Source organism: Lampetra planeri, chromosome 3, assembly GCF_965212315.1.
Source record: "Lampetra planeri chromosome 3, kcLamPlan1.2.h2, whole genome shotgun sequence".
Classification (NCBI taxonomy): Eukaryota; Metazoa; Chordata; class Hyperoartia; order Petromyzontiformes; family Petromyzontidae; genus Lampetra; species Lampetra planeri.
In genome coordinates this window covers 2,861,125-2,884,021 of record NC_136109.1, presented here as the reverse complement: position 1 = coordinate 2,884,021, position 22,897 = coordinate 2,861,125, and the positions used below count along the sequence as shown (strand labels likewise).

At 43.8% G+C, this 22,897-nt stretch overlaps 1 protein-coding gene across 2 annotated transcripts; it reads left to right on the top strand.

Annotated features, from left to right (window-relative positions):
• Window positions 1-740: 740 nt before the first annotated feature.
• LOC144736419 (meiosis-specific nuclear structural protein 1-like) lies at window positions 741-19,504 on the top strand. Of its 2 annotated transcripts, none has more exons than XM_078619023.1 (10): window positions 741-793; window positions 3,621-3,838; window positions 7,341-7,468; window positions 9,004-9,106; window positions 11,161-11,390; window positions 12,381-12,597; window positions 14,754-14,861; window positions 15,401-15,658; window positions 16,868-16,993; window positions 19,092-19,504. In XM_078619023.1, exons 2-10 carry the CDS (start codon window positions 3,623-3,625, stop codon window positions 19,197-19,199), a joined length of 1,494 nt encoding a protein of 497 aa, XP_078475149.1. In that variant the 5' UTR covers window positions 741-793; window positions 3,621-3,622; the 3' UTR covers window positions 19,200-19,504. The 2 variants fall into 2 exon arrangements, with proteins under 2 accessions (XP_078475149.1, XP_078475150.1); XM_078619024.1 differs by having other exon boundaries at window positions 783-868.
• Window positions 19,505-22,897: the final 3,393 nt, after the last annotated feature.

Sequence of the window (22,897 nt, the reverse complement as noted above, 5' to 3'; positions counted from 1 at the left end):
ACAAGAAGTTGATGGCCTGTGGGTCCAGAGCAGCATGCTGCACTTGGGGGCCGTCCATAAATGACGTCACGCGATTTTGGACGGTTTTTTACCCCCCACCCCAAATCGTCACACGGCATCAAACCCCCTCAAAATATGACGTCACAAAGCTCTGCCCCTCCTCCCCAAAAATAAAACTTGCTTCAAATCGCTTTAAACTATTGTCATTGTTGTGCGTGTTTAATGTGCCGCTGCATTCTGATATAGGAGAAAACGTTTATCAAAAAGTCTATTTAATTAAGTAGAACGTGTTGTCTATATTTATTTAAAGTTGCGCATTTTGATGGGACGTCACATTTCTCACCCCCCCGTCATCACACATCGTCACAAATGTCTGACCCCCCCCCCCCCCCCCCAGGTGCGTGACGTCATTTATGGACGGTCCCTTTACACACAAAACTCAAACACACTTGTAAACAACACCGCCCCAAAAGGAATAACAATAAAGGTAACGTTTCGGCAAATGACCCCCCCGACCTTCCCCCCCCCCATAGTACGCGAATTTGCGTGCTATGAGGACGATGCATTCTGTGCTGTGGGATTGGTGGAGGGCCACATCCCGAAACGTCGCCTGCACCACGAGGCGTGGAAACCCGAACGCGGTTGGAGTCGTCGAACCCCCCCACCCCCTCCCCGCGCCCCTCGCTCCCATCACCACAGCCAATGGGAGGCGCTGTTTAAGGTGGGGGGCGGGGCCGCGTCAGCTGTTGTGGGCGTCGCCATGGAGACGGCGAGGGGAGAGGGCCGAGGTGAGGTGAGTGGAGGTGGTGGAGGCGGCGAGAGGTGGACGCGCGGTTGTGGCCGGGGGCTTTGTGATCGTGGAAAGAAGGTCGGAGAGTTGCGTGGGTGTTTGCAATGAAGGTGGAGCCGAGTTGTGGTTTGGTTTGAGAGGGTGGAAGTTTGTGCTAGAGGGTGAATTGTTACCTGGGGGGAGCTGAGTGGACTTGCCGATGATTGGTACCAGCGGTGTCAAGATTGGCCTCTGTGGAGGAGGAGGAGGCTCGTGAAGGACGCTGTTCCTGGGTAGTTCCAGGCTAGGTGCACCGTGATGCTGCTAGGCAGGTGGAGGCAGTCGCCCTCCAACAACAGCGGAGGGGCGACGCTCACAACAACGAGCGGAGCGCCGGGTGGCTAAAGCACAGCAAGTTGCCACAGTAGGGGGGGGGGCACAGGTGGTGCATCAGCCAGTCATCTCGGTCATCTCAGTCAGTCGACCCGTGGCACCTGCTGGGTCTGCCCCGTGACCTCCTGCCAGCGGGCGTTCGACACTTCACGTGATAGCCTCAAGGTGCACCTAGCCTGGCACAAGCGTCGTGGTGACGTCACCGCCACTTAGTGTCGAATGGTGGTCGGTGTTGTTGTTATTGTCGAGTTGAGAGGTGGTCTGGGTGGAGAGAGGGGTAAGGTTGGAGTTGTTGCTTTTGCGGAGTTGAGCGAAAGTCATGAGGGTGAGGTGATGGTGGAGTTGTGTGTGGGGTGATGGAGCGGGTGTGAGGGTGGAACGTTCATGGTGGAGTTGTGATGATGCCACGGGCAGGGTTAGAGAGGTCACGGTGGAGTTTGAGTGAAGAGTTGAGGTGAGGTTTTTTTTATTATCCTATTCCGCTGGTTTTCCGAGGAAAGCCTAAATGAGTCTCGTTACGCTTTAAGGAGGGTCATGTAAGTTTTTCCCAGTAGGGGGCGATGGTTTGCGATGTTAAAACCCACAGTAATTTGCGGGTACAGGATTTAGTTTGAACCATGACGTCGGCACACAAAGGCCTCACTCTTGCAAATTGACCTCCCTGGATCTTTAACGTCCACCGTGAAGCAGACGGCGCTTATTTGTTTAATGATAATTTCACGCGCAGTATTAAGGCGGCCGCTATGATCGAACCGTGACCCTGAGCAACAAGCGACCATGTCACAGCTCCTGAGGGTGACGGTGGAGTTGACAGGGTTTTTAGTGGGATAATGATGGTGTGGGGTTGAGGGAGTAGAGTGGGATCATGGTGGTGTCAGGTTGAGGGGTTAGAGTGGGGTCATGATGGTGTGGGGTTTGAGGGGTTAGAGTGGGATCATGATGGTGTGGGGTTGAGGGGTTATAGTGGGATCGTGTTGGTGTGGAGTTGACAGGGTTTTTAGTGGGATCATGATAGTGTGGGGTTGAGGGGTTGGAGTGGGGTCATGATGGTGTGGGGTTGAGGGGTTTTAGTGGGATCATGATGGTGTGGGGTTGAGGGGTTGGAGTGGGATCATGATGGTGTGGAGTTGAGGGGCTTTAGTGGGATCATGATGGTGTGGGGTTGAGGGGTTAGGGTGGGATCATGATGGTGTGGGGTTGAGGGAGGGCAGTGGGCTCATGATGGAGTGGGGTTGAGGGGTTTTAGCGGGATCATGGTGGTGTCGGGTTGAGGGAGTAGAGTGGGATCATGATGGTGTGGGGTTGAGGGGTTAGAGTGGGGTCATGATGGTGTGGGGTTGAGGGGTTAGAGTGGGATCATGATGGTGTGGGGTTGAGGGAGTAGAGTGGGATCATGATGGTGTAGAGTTGAGGGGTGATAGTGGGATCATGATGGTGTTGGGTTGAGGGGTTACAGTGGGATCATGATGGTGTGGGGTTGAGGGGTTTTAGTGGGATCGTGATGGTGTGGGGTTGAGGGGTCAGAGTGGGATCATGGTGGTGTGTGGTTGAGGGGTTTTAGTGGGATCGTGATGGTGTGGAGTTGAGGGGTTATAGTGGGATCATGATGGTGTGGGGTTGAGGGGTTTTAGTGGGATCGTGATGGTGTGGGGTTGAGGGGTCAGAGTGGGATCATGGTGGTGTGTGGTTGAGGGGTTTTAGTGGGATCATGGTGGTGTGGAGTTGAGGGGTTATAGTGGGATCATGGTGGTGTGGGGTTGAGGGATTAGGGTGGGATCATGATGGTGTGGGGTTGAGGGAGGGGAGTGGGATCGTGATGGTGTCGGGTTGAGGGAGGAGAGTGGGGTTGCGATGTGGAGTCGTGAGTGTGGAAAGCTGAGTGTGAACTTGTGAGTTTGAAAGAATGGACGTGGATTTGTGATGGTGTAGTTGATGGGGTGCAGAACTAAACATGGTGTTGCGTGACAGTGATGGTGGAGTTGTAATACGTTTAACATCGAGAATCACGCCTTTGCTGTCTGTCCTTCTAACTGTTAGCATTGTTCATCTTCCCTGCCTGCTTCTGCCAGTAAGTACATTAGTCATATCCTGTGCCAGTTTAACTCTGCTTTCCTTCATGTGCTTTCTCAACTTCACCTGCATCATACTCTGCTCCTCACGAAGCAATGTCTATTTCACTTCCATAAGCCATCTCGTATATTTATTCTTGTAATTAGTCATATTTATGGCAGATACATAACCAGATGAGGCATAGTTCTATATTTTAGAGTTCAGAGCAAGTTTCTTAGGCTTATAGAACTGGATTAAGTCGTCCAAGGTAACACTTTTAGAGTATTGGTTGATCTCTCATTAAAATATAAATCACAGGCTCATAAAAATCTGGTGAACCAGTTTGTCAAATTGTCTATTGCGAACCATGACTTTTGTATATCATCCGTTATTGACACATGTTTTGCAGTCATGTCTGGGCGTAAGAACCAAGGACGTTGTCACCAAAGGGCTTTAGTACATGCCCGTCAAGTAGAAACTCAACGAGAAGAGCAGAAGAAGTGGTTATCAGAAGACAAGCAGTTTGCTGCCAGTTTAAGGAGCGAAGAGCAGCAGGAGACCCGACGAGGAATACGCAGCCTCCAGCAAGAACAACATGAGCAGCAGCAGAAGGAAGCCCAATTAAAGGTGAGACCAAGTGGAGTAATGTATTCTAGATTTGAAGCTTTTGTGACTGCAAAGATTCATACTCTTAGGTTTTTTCGGTAAAGTCACGTGACTTTACCAAAAAAACCTAAGGGTATGGATTAATGTAATATTATAGTTTCACATGTAGGCTTTCACGACCAATATCATCCAAAATATATGTTTTGGGTTAGATCGCGTAAATATGTAGTGACATCGCGGGATGTCACTGTACAGTGCCGGGCCGAGAGAGGCACGGCGTGCGATGTAACGACAGCGCGGACACCACTATGATGTGGGTGTAGTACTGGCCTTAGAGAGGCTCGGTGAGCGCTGGTCGACAGCGCTGGATGGCATCACGCTTGGCGTGCAGCGCGAGCCCTACAGGATAGGGTGTGGGAGTGCCGGCTGTAGGAATGAGGTTACTGGCACTCTGGTTGACCCGAGAGGACACGTGACCGGTTAAGTCTACAAAAGGGCCCCCAGTGGGGGCTAGGGGTGGTCACGTGGTCGGGGTCCAGATCCTGCTCGAGGATCCTGGAAGGTGGTCGTGGCCAAGGGCGGAGCCGGCCACGCCGCAGAGAATCTAAAATCCGGGTCCCCCAGAGGGACCGACGTTGTTGTTCATCCTGAAGAAACCTTCGGTTACGTTCTCCGTTCTACCGAGTCTCAAACACGTGGACCTGGACCTGAGCTGTGGTCCGGTCCATAGTAGCCAGTTACGTTGTAATTAGTGTGGTATGCCTGGTCGTCACCGCCATAGGTTGTTATTCTGTTAAGGGGCAGTTACTCCATGTGTTGGTGTTAAATAAATGTGTTGCCTCCAAGAGTACGTCTGCGACTCAGTTGAACTCACTACATATATATAAATGTGTCGTTAAATCTGCCACCCCCCCCCCCCCCCAGTGTGGTCACCACATCTCCGCCTCTGTAAGGAACGAAACAGGTGGACTTCTCCACAAATCTGGCTGTCGCCTGATGAAGCTAGTTGTGATTACTGGCGAAACGTCGTACTCAGATTGTAAATGTTTTGGCTTGGCTCTCCAACACACCGGTGTGCTGTACTAGTGACGAATTGGCATGTTCTGTTTACATGACAACCCTTACTAGTTGGCTGTGTCGGGTAGTGGCGGGTTTAAGGAATAATTTATATATTTACGCGATCTAACCCAAAACCTCTATTATGGATAATATTACAGTACTTGCAGGAAACCGCAGAACTTCCGCGAGGATTTCGGCAGTCCCCAATTTAAGAAGGGGGCCTGTTCCGAAGACATACACACTGACTTTCACACCTGTACACACAAAGATCCCCAGTATAGCCTTAATAGACTGTTGGGGCAAGTGCTGATAGCCAGCGGCACATCTGAAGACCGGAACGGCACACAAGGGGGTCATTGCCCAGCACCACGCCCTGCCGCCTTTGTCTCCCCAGTGGTGTTATTTAAAAACTGCACCAGGTACACATTTGAGGCTAAGTCGACCTAGTTCCTAGGGGATAATCAGCAGAGCTGTTAAGGCACACACTTTCACATGCACACAATGACAAAAGAACCCCCGTATTCTAGATTTGAAGCTTTCGTGACTGCAATGATTCATATTCTTAGGTTTCTTCGGTAAAGTCACATCGGTAAAAACATTAAAAAGTAAAATAAAATAAAAATCACGACGTTTCGGAGGCAACACAAGCTTCTGTCTTCAGGTGGTACCGTCACAGCCACGACAGCTGTATCAAGTAAATGAGAGATTTCAGGAGCTACCACTCCGTTTATATAATGGTTGGAGAAGGTGGTGGGGCAAGGGCCGCATACTTTTTATTAATATGGTAAGGTGAGGCTTAAGACTAAGAATAGACTGCATAACAAAGGCTGAGCCTTTGTTATGGAGAGGTGCGGTTTGTGACTCAACCTGTAACAGGGAGACCACCACCAAACATGTGTGTAAAACTGTGATGGTTGTCTGTCAGACTGTTGGGGCAAGTGCTATTAGTGCTATTAGCGAGTAGTACCTAATGAAGGTCGGCACGGCAGACAAGAGGGTGGGTGGCCAGAACCACGCCCGACCACCTTTGTCTCCCTAGTGGCGATGCTTTACTACACACCACACCAGATACTCATTTGAGGCTGAGTCAACCTAGGGGAGGCCCAGGAGCGGTTCTAATTATCGTCACTGGGGTTGGACAGCGTGCTAACCGCTACACTCCCGCTACTGACACACACACTCCCAGCGTTGATGTGACTCATTACAGCTGGTGGAGGATCGCTCCGCCAAACGAAATAGTTCGGCGGCTCGTTTGGCCAGTGCGAGTAGGAGTTTGCAAGTTGTATTGAAACAGTTTTTTTTATTTCACGGAATGTGTTACTACCTCCGTGTTGTTGTAAGTGGGGCTTTCGTGCGTCGACTTGCGATTAGTTGGACCAGTGACGGTGAGTTGCAAATAACGTAACATTTTTGCAGCACAGGTTTATTAACTATTGTTGCATGGATAGGGTGTCTCACCTTTATTTTATTAACGGAAGTTTGTATCATCGCGTTTACAGGTAATTGATACGTGCGGTAACGCTCAGCAAACAGCCAGTCAGCCTGTGCGACCGTGCCAAGTATAAAATTATGTTAATGTGTCCCGTTGCACACGCCGATTGTTTTCCGTTTGTGACGTCTAAGTAACCAAACAGTCAACCAGAGGGGTAGAATGTAAGGAAAAAAGTGTGCGCATTATATAAGATAAGATATATGACATTATTACTGTTGTAAATATTTTATTTGCTGTAAGTCAGTCGTTAACTCAAATTTGTAGAAACTTGTTAATTTCAGTTGCTTGGTAACATCAGCATCCTAACAAAATGGCTCTGGCCACGTGGCAATGGAGTTAGAGCTTCACTTGCCTGCCTTGATGTAAAAAAAAAGAGTTTGAGAGCATAAAGGCCCATGGAGCTTTACTAGATAGGCCCACCCATACTGATCAGCTACTTGATAAGAGATGAGACAATGTTCTCCGATCCCCAATCCATGACCAGCGTGATGTAAAGTGCAGTGAAACAACCCCATGACCAATCTACCTAAACCATTTCCCTTAGATACGAGCAGCTCTGGATCTGCCAGGCATGGTATAAATTGCAATAGTTTGAATAAGAAAACAAACACAATGTTTGCCTCATATAGAACAGCCATTAAAATATGCTAACTTTAATATATGCATGCTTAAAGCAGTTAATTGAACCATGAGTGGAAATGAATAAGAAAATTAAAAAAGCACCCATACTACGGTTCCTATACGTTTTTTTTTGTAAGGTGAGTTTTATGTGTATTTTCCACCATCAGTATACTTTAGGGACCTTCCCATGTTGCACCCCACAGTGAAACATTGGAACATTTTTGTAGGGAACATTGGACTTTTTCATTCAATTTAGTAGCGTTGCAAAAACATAACACGTATTGTTGACTTGGAATAGATTTGATTAAAGAAATTGTTCATGCAATTGCTGTCTTATGGTTGTTTGTTCAGGCTGAAGAAATGAAACTTCTGAGGGAGCAGCGGTTGGAGCAAGAAGAAAGGATTGCTCGTGAAATGGAAAAAATCAGGCTTGATCAAATCAGGGACGAGAAAATGAGGTTGCAAATAAGAGAAAATAGGTAACATGGTACATTTTTTAATACAAATATTCAATGTCTATAAAACATGGAACATCCATAATGCACCAGATTCCCCCCCCCCCCAATGGGTTGTGCATATTTCCTTTCATATGAACCCTTCAAGAACATCTGAATGTGGAAAATAAATTAAGCATCAGTTAGACATTTGCAGCATGTGAGGTTTCATGGTCAAGATTATATTATGGCGGTGCTTTTCTTCTCATTGTTGCTACGCACATGTCCAAGTGCCCAACAGGTAAATCTGTTAGTCACAAACTTTTCATAAAGTTAACACTAGATTTGAAATTTTTGTGACTGCAGGAATTACTCTTTGGTTCTTTCGGTAAAGTCATGTAGAAATAAAATACATTAAATAATAGAGTACAACGTTTCGATTGCAACACAAGCAACTCTCATCAGGTAGAACTAAATTTGAGAGGGAGACAAGACACGGAGACACACAGACACACAAGCAGAGAGAGACACAGAGACAGAGAGAGACACAACATAGAGACACACTCTGTGTGTCTCTGTGTTGTGTCTCTCTGCTTGTGTGTCTGTTTGTGTGTCTATGTTGTGTGTCTCTCTCTGTGTGTCTGTGTTGTCTCGCTCTGCTTGTGTCTGTGCTGTGTGTCTCTCTCTGTGCGTCTGTCTGTGTGTCTCCGTGTCTGTGTTTTCTCTCTCAAATTTAGTTCTACCTGATGACGGTTGCTTGTGTTGCAATCGAAACGTCGTACTCTATTATTTAATTTATTTTCTTTCTACGTGACTTTACCGAAAGAACCAAAGAGTAAAGTTAACACTTTTTGGAATGGAGCAAGGTTATGAGGATTTGGAAAAGGAGATGACTGGATGGAATTATGTCTAGCAGGGTGAGGGAAAGAGAATAAATAGAAGTGCTTTTATCAGCATTGTGGTAATTGAATAGAGTGATTTCGATGAAACGGTCCTCTACATTTGTGGAGAAATCAATGGTTGAAGTTGATGGGAACAGTAACCATGGAAGTCGTGATAGAGTGGAAAAAGCTTTTGGGTTCAAATCCCCACTCTTTGTGCCTTTCTTTGTGGAGTCTATGTTTTCCCATATTTTGGATGGGTTTCCTCTGGGTTTTTTGATTTCCTGCAAAAGCACAAAATATACCTGGTATTCATCTTCTTGGTTTTTTTCGGTAAAGTCACGTAGAAGGGAAGTAATAAAATAATAAAAATAAAACATAATAAAATTAAACAATTCTCACGACGTTTCGGCCACAACGCAAGCCTGGTATTGGCCATACATCCAATTTCAAAAACAACCCTGAAAATTACGCATACACATAGCAAGGTCACCTCCTTAAAGGAAACTTGGTAGAACCCTCCTGAAAAAGAGCATTGATTTTGTGAGGTTTTCCCTGATTAAACAAGCATACTAATAATGATGAGACTGACCACAGCTGTGAGTGCTTAATGATGACAATATTCGATTATGTTATTGCATTAAATTGTGTTAATTATGTTTGATGTTATGCCATAACTGGTTGCTGTGTGCATTTTAGCCTGGAGTTGAGAGAGCTGGAGGCAAAGCTCAAGGCTGGCTACACTCAACGTGAATGGGCAGCACAGATTGCAGAGAAACGTACTACGCTTCTTGATACAATGGTAAATCTATACATCTCTTCATTTGTGTGTTCTTTATAGCACAGGGGAAATCCAAAAATCATTGGTGATGTGGGGGGACCGACCAGCAGATCCTGTAATTCGCGATACACCGTGAAACAAAAATCTAAGAATTAATCTGTGATGACAAAATTCCTGCCATCACGGTGCTCAAATTTTAGGAGGATTTTAGCTGCGTGACTCCATTAACTCATGGGAATAATGTGGATTATAGGAATTTTGTCCTATATGTCTGTATAAAAATGTGTGATTATAGGGGTTCTGTCCTGGGTCTATGTGAAAACATGAATTTTAGGAGTTCTATATTATTTTTAATTGAGACTTATTGGGCTAGTCTAAAAAATGCAAAAATCACTTAGCACTCAAGAGATCATGTCAACACAGTTAATCTGTGTGACGTCAACAAGAAAGGTAAAACAAATGATGCACCTCCATTTGCCCCTCTGCAGCTGCGTTTGTTTCTCTGCAGCTCATTTTATCTCTCTGCAGCTCAATTTGTCTACGTTGCCCCCTTTTCTTTCTCTAGTTCCGTTGCCTCTGTAGTTCTGTTTGTCTCTCCGTAGTTGTGTTTGTCTCTGTGCACCTTCGTTTGTCTCTACCACTCCGTTTACGTCTCTATATACTCTTTGGTTCTTTCGGTAAGGTCACGTAGGTAGAAAAATTATAATAAAAAATAATATATCACGACGTTTCGATCGCAACACAAGCGGTTGTCCTCAGGCGGAAAAAAGAATCCAGCAGTGGAACTGCTGAACTAGGAAGAACAGCGAGAGAGCTGTTACAACAAGAGGTTTTTAATGAACTGCCCTTCACATATATGGATTATTTTTTCCGCCTGAGGACGACCGCTTGTGTTGCGATCGAAACGTCGTGATATTTTTTTTTTATACCTACGTGACTTTACCGAAATAACTAAAAAGAGTATGGATTCCTGCAGTCACGGAAGCTTCAAATCAAGATTATGTCTCTATATCTCTGTCTTCCTGCAGCTCAATTTGTATCTTTGCAGCTCCGTTTTATCCCTCTCTACTTTTGTGTCCATGTATCTGTCTTAATGTATCTCCGTTTGGCTCTGTTTTATTATTAGAAGAATATTGGAGGGTGGATTATATTGGAGCTCTCCTGTGATATATACACATTTACACAAAATGGTTATTTAAGTTTCATTAAAAAAAAATTATTTTATTTGAAACCTACGATTTGTTCACTTGCCTATCTGATAATGATGAATTGAGGGCAAGTTACTGAGACGACATTGGAGTGGACACCCAGAGGCTAGCGACTTAGAGGAAACCTAAAGCTAGACCAGTGCATTACTGTAGGCGCAAGAGATAATCTTGGAGGTCAGGTGCCAACTCTAAACAGCTGATGTATTTAACAAATGGAAAGAAGCAATAGACTGATGTTGTGGCAATGACTGATGATCTCTTGACCTTGATTACATGTACTACATTAAGTTGCTGGTTTTCCTGGTAAACCTTCCTGGTTATCAAGACGTAATTAACTTGATTAAAATGTTTTTCATGTACATTACCTAAATCATTTATATTTTTAATTTTAAAATAAAAATAACCCTTTAATTAAAATTGGTTTATTAAATGCATTCATATTTAATGTTTAATATTGTTTATAATTCCTCTCACTTTCAATATTTTTGTTATTTTTTGTTGCTATGTAAAAAAAACAACAACTTGGTTTCCTTTTCGGTATTTATAATGCAATGAAATAACGGTGAGATAACAAGCCTCGTTTGGGAGAGAAATCTGCACTAAAACTAGTGACGTAAAGCTGCATAATTAGAGGAAATTATAAATGAGGTACATGTATTGCATGGCCTACTAGTTCATTCGGTGGCAACCCCTGATATATTACAGTATATCACGAAAGAATGTGTGTTATTGGGGCTTTGTTGATATATTTTTCCCCATGTTGGTAACTTTTTTGTTGTTTTATTGAGCCTGAGTAGGCGTGTTTCATGATTACTGTGAGAATGTGATTTGTATGTGATTTTGTGATGTTGTCTGAATTCCTAATAGAGGCATGAGGCAGAGAGTGCTCGACAAATGAGAGAGGAGTACGAACGTGAGAGCCAAGTGGAGCAGAAAAAGGCACATTTGCGCTGGGAGCAGACCGTGAGATACCAGCAGGACCTGGAGCAGCAGCTGGAGGAAAAGGAGCGACGCAAGCAGGAGGGTTATGAGGAGTTCCTTCGGGAAAAGCTCATGGTTGATGAGATCGTCCGGAAGATATATGAGGAGGATCAAAGGTAATATTGGGCCATCATTACCCTACGTTATCAATATGAGCACTTTCATTCGTTTAAGTTCACTATTTCCTACTTTTATGTTTCAAATATATTTTATGCAGTACAGGAGACCGTTAAATATCGTGGGTTTATCGTTGGCAGTTTCGACCTATCGTGGGCAACCTGTTTGTATACGGATTTAGCTATTGCGGGGGTTATGGCATTTCATAGGTATGGCTGATACTGCTAGGCGGGGCGGGTAAGGGACGCGAGGTAGTCAGTGGCACATCAACCTTTGCCATGCAAGCATCTCGCGGACAAAGACCCCCGAATAGCCTATTAACAGACTGTTGGGGCAAGTGCTGTCAGCAAGCACCTATGAAGGCTGGCACGGCACACGAGGGGGTGGGTGGCGATGATTACACAATGCACCAGGTACTCATTTGAGGCTGAGTCAACTTAGCAGAGGCCCAGGACCGATTCAGATAATCGTCACTGGGGTTGGGTGTGAGCGGGAATCAAACTCGGGCCACCGGTTCGTAGAGCAGGGTGCTACCGCTCCCCACTCACGGACAAGCACACCTGCTTTGGATCACCATCATCGGTAAGTACAGTATTTAGTATTTATATGACTATTTATTGTCTAGGAATGTGTTTTGCTTAGGGGTTCTACATGTTTATTTCAATTTAGTTTTTTTAGTTTATTTGGCATCCAGTACAATACTTATTTCAATTGTGATGTATCCATTTTTGGATGCAGTGTACCTCACCCCATTATTTACGTACGGCTTAAGTATTGAATATCGCGGGTTTGGCATTCTCGGAACTTTTCCAAGAACATAACCCCCGAGATATTCAAGGGTCTCCTGTATGTCATCTTTTCATGTAAAATGTTACTGAGATATGAAAAGATTTCGTAGTTGCTTATGTATAGCTTATCAAAGCATGTTAATGATCGGCAATTATATGTTGATGTTTCCATTTGCAATGAATTGTTGTGCCTACTCACAGAGAGATAGAACTGCGACTGGAAAAGCAACGGGCAACACAGCATTACATCCAGGAGTTCCGCGAAAAACGAGAAGAATGGAAAAAAATGGAGCAGGATAAAATGGAAGAGGAAAATCGAAAGCTCATGGAGTTTGCACATCTTCAGGAAAGACGTAGGGAGGACCATATGGCCCAAATACGGGAGAGAGAGGCTCTCAAGGATGTGCTGCATCAGCAGGTATGCATGCCATCACCTTCAGTTATCTTCTATGTACTGCTGATATAGGCCTCCCCATGTTTTTTTCCATTCCTCACGAACCTGCAATAACAATCCATCTGCATACCAGCTAATCCCGTTGCTCAGTGCTTGGTGGTCAACCGCCTTTGGCTGCCAATCATTCACCATTCTCTCCCATGGACTATACTTCTTGGAATGTGAACTACCCATACTTCATTTTTGAATCGTCAATATATTTATAATTTGTGTTTGTTCTCTCAAACCAAGCATTCCTTTTTCATGTAATCCCTAGCATGTAGTAGTCTCTTCACATTTGTGCAAACTTGTTCTATTTTCTTTGCCAGTGTCTATAAGTATGATTCATATGTCACTTCAGTTAATATGCACTGAATGAAAAATTATATTTCGGCAAAGTGGCATGTTGCTTTTCATTATCAGATAACATTTTCTAAAAGGGACTATACAACCTGTTCTTGCCTCATGAGTTAATTCCTCTGATCAGGGTTCACCTGAATTAATTTGCTTCCATATGCAATTGTGTCCTTAAAAAAATTATATTATTATGTTCAGCAAACAAATTATATTGCACTTTACAAGACAATTTTGAAGGTCAATATTGGTCGCTTTTCGCCAAGTAACTCAAATATACAGAATATGGTACAATTACTTTGTTTTTCCAGCCAGCTAACTTACCAAAGCAAATTACATGGCTTGGTATCATCACACTTTTTCACACCTTGTGTAGGCATATAATTTGCACATGCAGATTTTACAACTATATATTTTTAATCATGCTTGGAATATGCTTTTTGGATCTTGAAGATAAACACAAGCACAATAAGTAAAAAATCTTACACGTACTTATCTGAATAAAACATCTATACTTAATTTTTACATCGGTGATAATTGTTATTATATTACACGGGAAACGTTATAACTACATTGCAATGCTCTGGGCACCATATTACAGTTGCAGCTAATTAGCGTTCTTTAGTGCAATGTTGTGTGTGTGTGTTGCATTGGAATTAATGCAGTTTACTACTCAATATTGACTACTTTTTTTCCATTCATCATCACGGTCCATGGGCAGAGAGCCCGTAGGTGTCGACTGCACATATCGTCATTTGTTTCCACTTTCCTCTGTCTTGTGGCAATATGCTCAAGTAGCACCACATCTTTATGGCACCAATCTCTGATGTCGTCATCAAGGGATTATCCGTTAGGTATTCCTCTCTTTCTGGTTCCTTCCATTTTCCCGAACAACACACTTTTAATGTTGCTGTTGTGGTCCATATTACATATGTGTCCAAATACTGTAGTTCCAGTTTCCTTCTCATCGCTGCCTGCATCAGGTCTTCTATGTGCAAACTTTTTCTTACTTCTATGTTAGTCACTCTTTGGGGCCTAGTTTGGATGCAGTATCCTCTAGCAATACATTTCGAATGCCAATATCTTCTCTCCGTCAGTCTTGTTCAATTTCCAAACTCTCGCAGCCATACAAAGGCTGTAATGAACACGCATGTTCTTAAGATGTTCAGTTTGGTCCTATAGCCGTTTTGCTTGCTTCTCCAGGTGTTATTGAATCCTGCCATTACTCCTTTTGCCTTTGCGATCCTCGTTCTTATGCCTTTCGTGCAGTCATTGTCCCATATCAGTCGACTTCCCAAGTATACAGATTCCCTTACATTCACAATCTTGCTGATTTATGTTATTACTTCTTTCTCAATGTCCTCCCGAACACCATTGCTTTCGTTCCTCCACGTTAATCCTCAGTCCTGCATCCTTTCCTGACTTATTCAGTGCATGAACACTTTCCTGCAGTACTACACAGCTTTCTTCCATGAGATCTATGTCGTCCACGAATCTCAGGTTATTGATTCTTTATCTTTATTCATGTTAATGTGAGAGCCCCTTTTTGGAATAACAAGCATCTCACGATGCCATCACTGCTCGTCATATGTATCTCCAGGTTTGAAACTAAAACCTGCAACATTGCCTAAACGTTACACTCCAAATTGTGTATCGTGACTTGGCCTAATATGATATTTGTCAAGTTCATTATTAAACTACCATTTAAAATAAAACTCTTAACTCCACAGTCTCAAGTTTACAAAAGTGATTACGTAACTTTATTGACACATGTATGTTATGTTCAGCTTGCAGAGAGAATTGTCACTGAGAAACAGGAGCGTGAAGAGCTCGAACAAATACGGGAGGAGCTCCTGCTCGAAGAGCAAGAGGAGGCTGCACGTCAGAAGGAAATTGTATGCAGCTGTTTTACTCCTATTCCAAAGTTGGCACTGTGTTTGTACTTTGCATGTTTGTATGGTAAACATATATTTAGTAACAATATACATTTGTTAGAGAGGATATGTTCCTGCTAATAAAACGCTTGTTCATTTAATTAGTGTGTTATGGACAACAATCCACGTAAAACACACGATGCATTTGTTATATGAAAGGTATATCGTCGAAATTAAAATAAACCGGAATTTTTATAAAGCACCGGTAGTTATTTTCCACCAACTTCTGTTTAAATGATGAGGTGACAAGTTCACTTGTGGTGCTTTATGCAAAGTCACTGTTGTGGTCAGTAGACCTTATTTCAAAGATCAAAACAATGTTATCCTTAACACACAACCTACTGCTAATCATTCAATTTGACTAAATATAATGAATGATCAGTTACTGCAATGTTTTAAAATAATGTACTAAATCTTGTACAAGTTATTATATAACATTTAGTACAGTTCGTACACCACTGTGTCATTTATGGGATTAAATGCATGTAAATGTGTTACAGGCCGAATTGGAGAAAAAGATAAGACAGCGTTTGGAGTGGCAACACACGTATCAGGAGGCTTTGGCGCTAAAGCAGCTACATCTGCAAGCACAGCATGAAGAGGAGGAACACTTCAGGCAGCAGATGCTGGTGAAGTTTGCTGAAGATGATCGTATTGAGCAGATGAATGTTCAGAAGAAGCGCATGAAACAACTTGAGCACCGTCGTGCTGTTCAAAACCTGATTGAAGAGAGACGAAAACTTTCTCAGGCTGAGCAGGTAAGGTTTATTTTAAGTTTCACTGTAATGTAGTTGTATGTGCTTCGTATAAATACGAGTGGGAAGCCTCTCCTACCGACAGGGTGAATATTACTCTTTGGTTCTTTCGGTAAAGTCACGTAGGTATAAAATAAATTAAATCACGACGTTTCGGGCGCAACACAAGCGACCGTCATCAGGTGGGACAACCACAGCAAGAAACAATTGCTGAAGTGGGCAAAAGGGCTGCTGTAACAACAGGCTATATAGGAGTGAATATTTCCATCAGCTTCGCCCCTTTTGGCCCTGCCCTTCCCTCCCCTTGTTGACCCAATACTTTGTATTAATTAAACATTTTATTAAGGTACGTGTTGGATGAGTGTTTTAATATTTTTGCAAATAACAAGGTTTGATTTTAGTGAAGACTACGGAGAGGTATAAACCATGCACTACTGAACTATGCTAACTATTACTGGGGGCAAGTCCACATGGACTTGAAAGATACACTCTTATGTGTCAAAAGGATTGTTTCACATTCATCTATGTTAAACAGTACAGCTAATGGTTGGTTTGATCACTCTAGAATATTCTGAAATTGATTGTGCACATCAGATTACTTTTGTGCCAAGTTGGACACAATGCACATAGAAGGCCTAAATATTTGTAATGTGTCAGTTATAACTCTTGAATTGCAACCCAACACTTTGCAGACTATGTTATTTACTCCTCTTGGCCTCTTTATAGATGGGCCACACATTTTAATGTTTGGCAAAGCAATAGTATTTGCAAACAACATTGAGGTCATGACACCAGAAGTCTACCAGACAGTGGTAGTGGACTTCCCAGCCTCTGGTTAACATGTGAATATATTAATTATATTGTATAATATAATTAGCTGGCCTAATTGCAACCCCACATGGATGAATTTGCAGCCTTTGACTAGGAGGTCAGGACAGTCTGAATGATGTTGACTAATCGTTGCATGTCACGTCAGTAGTGGTCTAAAATAAGCAATGTGCTTTTTGTCTCATCAAGTAACTATAAACAAAAATTCAACATTGCTAGTTTTATGTTAATTATGTGTAGTAATTGAAGTTATACCAAGTTAACACGAAGTATTCTCCAATACCATACTCTGTGGTGTTAATTTACGCAGTGATGCAATGTTTGAATGACAAATCACTTCTCCAAGTGTATTACAACATGTCTGCATGGCATTGCCTTTAACAGGAACGTGAGTTGAAGGCTCAGAAAGAGGCTGATCAGGTTGAGATGATGCGTCGAGCCATCATTGAAGAGGAGAGACAAAAACTGCTTAAGGAACATGCAGCTAAACTTCTTGGATTTTTACCCAAGGTTTGTACAAATTTCACAATTCACCTTATACCACGTTTTTACATGTAAATTTGACATTTAGAGTGGAAGAAAATATGCAATGTTTTTAATCACATTTTTTTTTAAAATAACGTTGAAATTTCATTTGATGTATCTCTTACAAACCTGTCATGTAAATTGACATGGTGGAATAAATCAATACTGCAGTACATACTTCAGAAAAGTATATATTTAAAAGTAGAATTAGTGATTCAGCTATTTCCACATTCTACCTGTTTTTTTACACGCTTTCTATTAACTAACTCTGTTGTTGTTGTCGTTGTATCCTCAAATCTTGTAACTCAATTTTAATCCACTTCCCAATGTGGTATCGACTGCAAACTTGATATACTTATGTCATACTGATGACAATACTATATTCTATCATAAAAAAAATTAAACAATCTTTTTTTATATGTTATGTTTCGGCTTGGCTCTAATTGTCCACGGTAAACTCACGTTGGCTGTAATTGACCGAGGTCTCTTACATTATGGCAAGCTTTGGGGCCACTTCTTGGGGTCGTGGAGTTCTTCCATTCCTAGTACGGTACATTTCATTAAAGCGTATTAAAAAACAAGTTTTTTAAATACTACTTATTTAAGTATAAATATGAGTACAGCTCTATTTTCTCATTGTCCCAATGAGAGGACAAGATGTAGCAGTGATTTCTCTGCTCTGAGATGCTCTATTTAAATTCCCACTTACCATGGAGCCCACCCCCTCCCCCATGCTCTCACTGGTGGCACTGCCCAAAGCTGACCCATTGCTATGATGATGAGAATGCTGTGCTGTTGTTGATAATACTGTTGATCATGGTGATGATTTTTATAATCGTAATAATAACAACGATAATGTTTCTGCTGATTTAATGATAATGCCGCTGCTGGTGATGCTGATTACGAATACGATTAACAAATACAGGCACTCCTTGAAAAACGTGTTCCTGGAAAAGCACGGTATCTCAAAATCACATATTTCAAAAGCAATTTTCCCATAAGAAATCATAGAAAAGGAGGGGGTTATGGGATTTTACTCAGACTCGCAGACATAATCGCCTGTATTATCCAAGCATTTATCAATACAATACATGTACACATAATATAATACTTACAATGAAAAAGAAAATCACGTAAACTATATACTTCATATAATATATAAATTAAAATAAAGAAATACAATGTTACAAAGGGAAGAGTGCTGCGAGATTATGTATAGTTTAGCACACTCGTTATCGTACCACACTGACACTGGCTGCTGGCAACGCCATTGGGTCGCGGTGCCAGGCTAGGGTGGCGTATGTCACGTTGCAGGTTACGTTATTCCTAAAATTGCCTCGCGTATGTCAATAAATTGTCTAAATACAAAACACGCATTATTTCAAAATGGAATTCCACAAAAAGATGTAAACCGAGGATTGCCTGTATGGTGTTACTATGATTGTGATCCTTCTGTTGATGACGATTCTGCTGCTGTTGATGATGATGGCAGGTAATTACATTTTTTAATGATCCCCTCATATCCATGGGGTTTTTTTGCAGCCATATGTACAGCAATACGGTACAGGTAGCAATTGAAAACGGACGACAGCGTGATATAGTACTGAGATAACGAACTAGTAATTGGGTAGAGGAGGCACAACTATTTCCGGCTATGGGATTCATTTTGGGGGAAAATTGTTCAGTTTACGACATACAGTAAATTCTGGTTGCGGATCTTTCTCGGGAACCTAACCCTTACGTAACCCGGGGACTGCCTGTAATAGCACCACTTGTGTTCTTACAATGCTGTGTAATATGGGTGGCAGTAGGGATTTTTTTTATGGAGAAGCTATTTTGACCAAAAATGTGTAATAAATTGTGCATCGGTCATCTTTAAAGGTATACCTTTTCATGTAGATGGAAATGTTGTCAGTGGCAGATGGAGATTTGTTTGGTATTATATAAATGTGTATTTATTAACTCGTGAAAGAAAACTTTGGTTATGTTAATCATGTCTTGCAAATGTTTATCTTTTATGGTAATTACTAGGGTATCATGTATATCGTTTTTCATGTTCATTATGTTCTTTTTCTGTGATCAGGGTGTATTTAAAGATGACAAAGATCTGGAATTATTCGATGAGAAGTTCAAACAAACATACCGCAAGCAAGAGGAAAATCAAGTTTCAGATGACAGCTTTCATTTCTAAAAACTATAGAACACAATGGCAAACTTATAGCTCTCATTCAATATATCAGTAATAATCAGAAAATTCACATACAGTATACAACGTTAAGAATTCTGCAATGTTTGATTATTTAAGGTAACAGTTATATTTTCATGTTATTCTTTCGAAATGTGTAATTTTAATATTCGTATTTGTATCTTAAATGGTGTGCTTTTTTTGTTCATAATTATCTGTGATAAAGCCGTTAAGGTTATTTTATGAATTCAAACTTAAAAGATTAAAACAAATTGAGAGTAGATAAAATTAGCATGTGTATGTATGCCTAACATGAGAACCCTCTGGTTGATTCTAGATTTGAAGCTTTTGTGACTGCAAGGATTCATACTCTTAGGTTTTTTCGGTAAAGTCACGTAGGTAAAAAAATAATAAAAATAGAAATAATAGAAATAAAATAATAAATCACGACGTTTCGGAGGCAACACAAGTCTCCGTCATCAGGTGGGACCGTCACAGCTAAATTTACTGTATCAAGTGAGGCAAAATTCCAAGAGACAAGCTCTTAAATACAAGTTAAGGGGGAGGGGGGGAGGGGCTTTACCGAAAACACCTAAGAGTATGAATCCTCTGGTTGATTTTGAACATTACAAATACTGTTGTGTATATCAGACCAAACACTCGATCCAATATATAACCCTAAGTTAAAATTTGTTGAGAAAAATATTTACCATTACACAACAATATTATCAAAATCCAGTTAGATGACGTAACTTATTTTGAAAGAAAAACCTGAAATCTAATTATCTTGAGGTGGTGATCCACATTGCTGACGTGAAGCCGATAAGCGGTGCGGGCAATTTTTAATGCTTTCCAAATAAAGTTGAAAGCATCAATACAGCTCTGCCCATCTGTTTGTTCATTTGGCTGTCTTTTTAAAAGCACGGTTTCTGAGCACATGCTAAAAGGATCAAAACCCCAAGTGGCCAACAACAAACATTATTGGAGTTGTATTAGATAAGAGTGAAAACGATTCTTTCATTGAGCAAAGTAAAAAGTACTTTGGAAAAATGACAATGTAGACAATTCTCAAGTCCACCTGTGTAAGAAGCACAGAACATAGTCTTAACCTGCAGTATGGTAGTTGAATAAATGATGGACGGGACGAAGAATCTAAAACAAATTGTAACAAGTACACAGATGTATACTGGAAATTACAATGAGACACCGATCAGAGAGATATTACACCGCGGAAGCAAGATGTTATCTCCCTCACCTAATATGCAGGAGGTTGTGAGTTCGATCCCAACGCCTATATATTTGGAATTTGCGTATTCTCTCTCCTTGTGGTGGTTGTGTGGATTTTTTTCGGATCCTGTGTTGCCCTCCACATTTAAATTGTTTTGGCTGTTACGATATTCACAAATACGATAGGCCACTTCAATGGGCTATCAAGTGTGGCCAGGTTGTCTCTGAATAAAGCAAATAGAATAATATGGGTTTTTCCCATTTTTTCTGGCAACAAAACTGAAATATTTTTTACAAGGAATCATGTGTGAATTAACCACAATGCTTGTGGTCACAATGCAAACACACTGACATTTTGATCACAAGTATTGTGGTTAATGCACACATGATTCCTTGTAAAAAGATTTAAGTTTTGTTACCAGAAAAAGGGAAAACCCCTATTATATTTTGGTACTGGCAAAGGAGGTCTAATGATGTAGAGCAAATAACACCGTGGGATTTACCTGGTAAAATATTTTAGTTTTTCGTTGACATTGCTCATTAAGAAACATAAGTGGCACCTCCGCGGGAAACATTGCTAAAATGGATGGCCAATGGATGTGACTGGTGATGGATTGGCAGCCAATCGAGGGAACACGCCACCCGAGAATGCAACCACCGCATTCGGAGTGACGTGCGGATCGAGATGACAGAGTGTGGCATGTCAGGACTGAGGGATGGCGACCACGTGCAGAGTAAGTCTTCATCTGCTCCGAGATGGATTATGGCTGATGATGAATATATAAAACTTCTAACATCTCCATATACTCTAGCTACCTCTGTATCATCTCAATAACGTACATACCAAGTGTCTTTAACACACATGTCACGTCTCTTAATATCTCAATATGCAATATATAAGAACAGTCGGTGGGTTATGCATAATGTAATGACGTGAGGTTATAATACATCTGAAATATTGTCCCACAAAGTTTTGAGTAATAACATTTCCAGTTTTTTTTATGTTTCAACATAGACTTAATCACTTAAATAAACGTTCAATTAAACAGGGTGTCAGTAAACTGCAGCGGTGGCCAAACTCATCTGGCAAGTATAAAGCCTCTCCCTTCTCAAAGTTGAAACCACAGCGTCCTTTATTGTCAAAGTTATTTATGGCACTCGTATTATTGCCACGTTTCTCAACCAAATAGTCTTCGACTCCGGCACGCTTGGCTACGTGCGGTGCGAAAGAAGTTCGACACACGTCCAGGTGCGTTGGCTCTGCGTTACTATGAGCGTGACGTCACTATCGGGGGGCGGGGCGGTGGGGGCTGTGGGGGCTGTGGGGGCGGTGGGGGCTGTGGGGGCGGTGGGGGCTGTGGGGGCGGTGGGGGCTGTGGGGGCGGTGGGGGCGGTGGGGGCGGTGGGGGCTGTGGGGGCTGTGGGGGCGGTGGGGGCTGTGGGGGCGGTGGGGGCTGTGGGGGCTGTGGGGGCGGTGGGGGCTGTGGGGGCTGTGGGGGCGGTGGGGGCGGTGGGGGCTGTGGGGGCGGTGGGGGCTGTGGGGGCGGTGGGGGCTGTGGGGGCGGTGGGGGCTGTGGGGGCTGTGGGGGCGGTGGGGGCGGTGGGGGCGGTGGGGGCTGTGGGGGCGGTGGGGGCTGTGGGGGCGGTGGGGGCTGTGGGGGCGGTGGGGGCTGTGGGGGCGGTGGGGGCTGTGGGGGCGGTGGGGGCTGTGGGGGCGGTGGGGGCTGTGGGGGCGGTGGGGGCTGTGGGGGCGGTGGGGGCTGTGGGGGCGGTGGGGGCTGTGGGGGCGGTGGGGGCTGTGGGGGCGGTGGGGGCTGTGGGGGCGGTGGGGGCTGTGGGGGCGGTGGGGGCTGTGGGGGCGGTGGGGGCTGTGGGGGCGGTGGGGGCTGTGGGGGCGGTGGGGGCTGTGGGGGCGGTGGGGGCTGTGGGGGCGGTGGGGGCTGTGGGGGCGGTGGGGGCGGTGGGGGCTGTGGGGGCGGTGGGGGCTGTGGGGGCTGTGGGGGCGGTGGGGGCTGTGGGGGCGGTGGGGGCTGTGGGGGCTGTGGGGGCGGTGGGGGCTGTGGGGGCGGTGGGGGCTGTGGGGGCTGTGGGGGCGGTGGGGGCTGTGGGGGCGGTGGGGGCTGTGGGGGCAGCGGCAACCGCCGTCGGCCATGGCGGCATCCGTGAAGCGTTCGTGAGTCCGTGAGGTGAGTGGGTCGTGAGGTGAGGAGAGTCGTGAGGTGACGGTGGTCGTGAGGTGAGGGGAGTCGTGAGGTGAGGGGGGCCCGTGAGGTGAGGGGGGTCCGTGAGGTGAGGGGGGCCCGTGAGTCCGTGAGGGGGTCGTGAGGTGAGGGGGTTCGTGAGGTGAGGGGGGGTCCGTGAGGTGAGGGGGGGTCCGTGAGGTGAGTGGGATCGTGAGGTGAGGGGAGTCGTGAGGTGAGGGGAGTCGTGAGGTGAGGGGGGGTCGTGAGGTGAGGGGGGGTCCGTGAGGTGAGTGG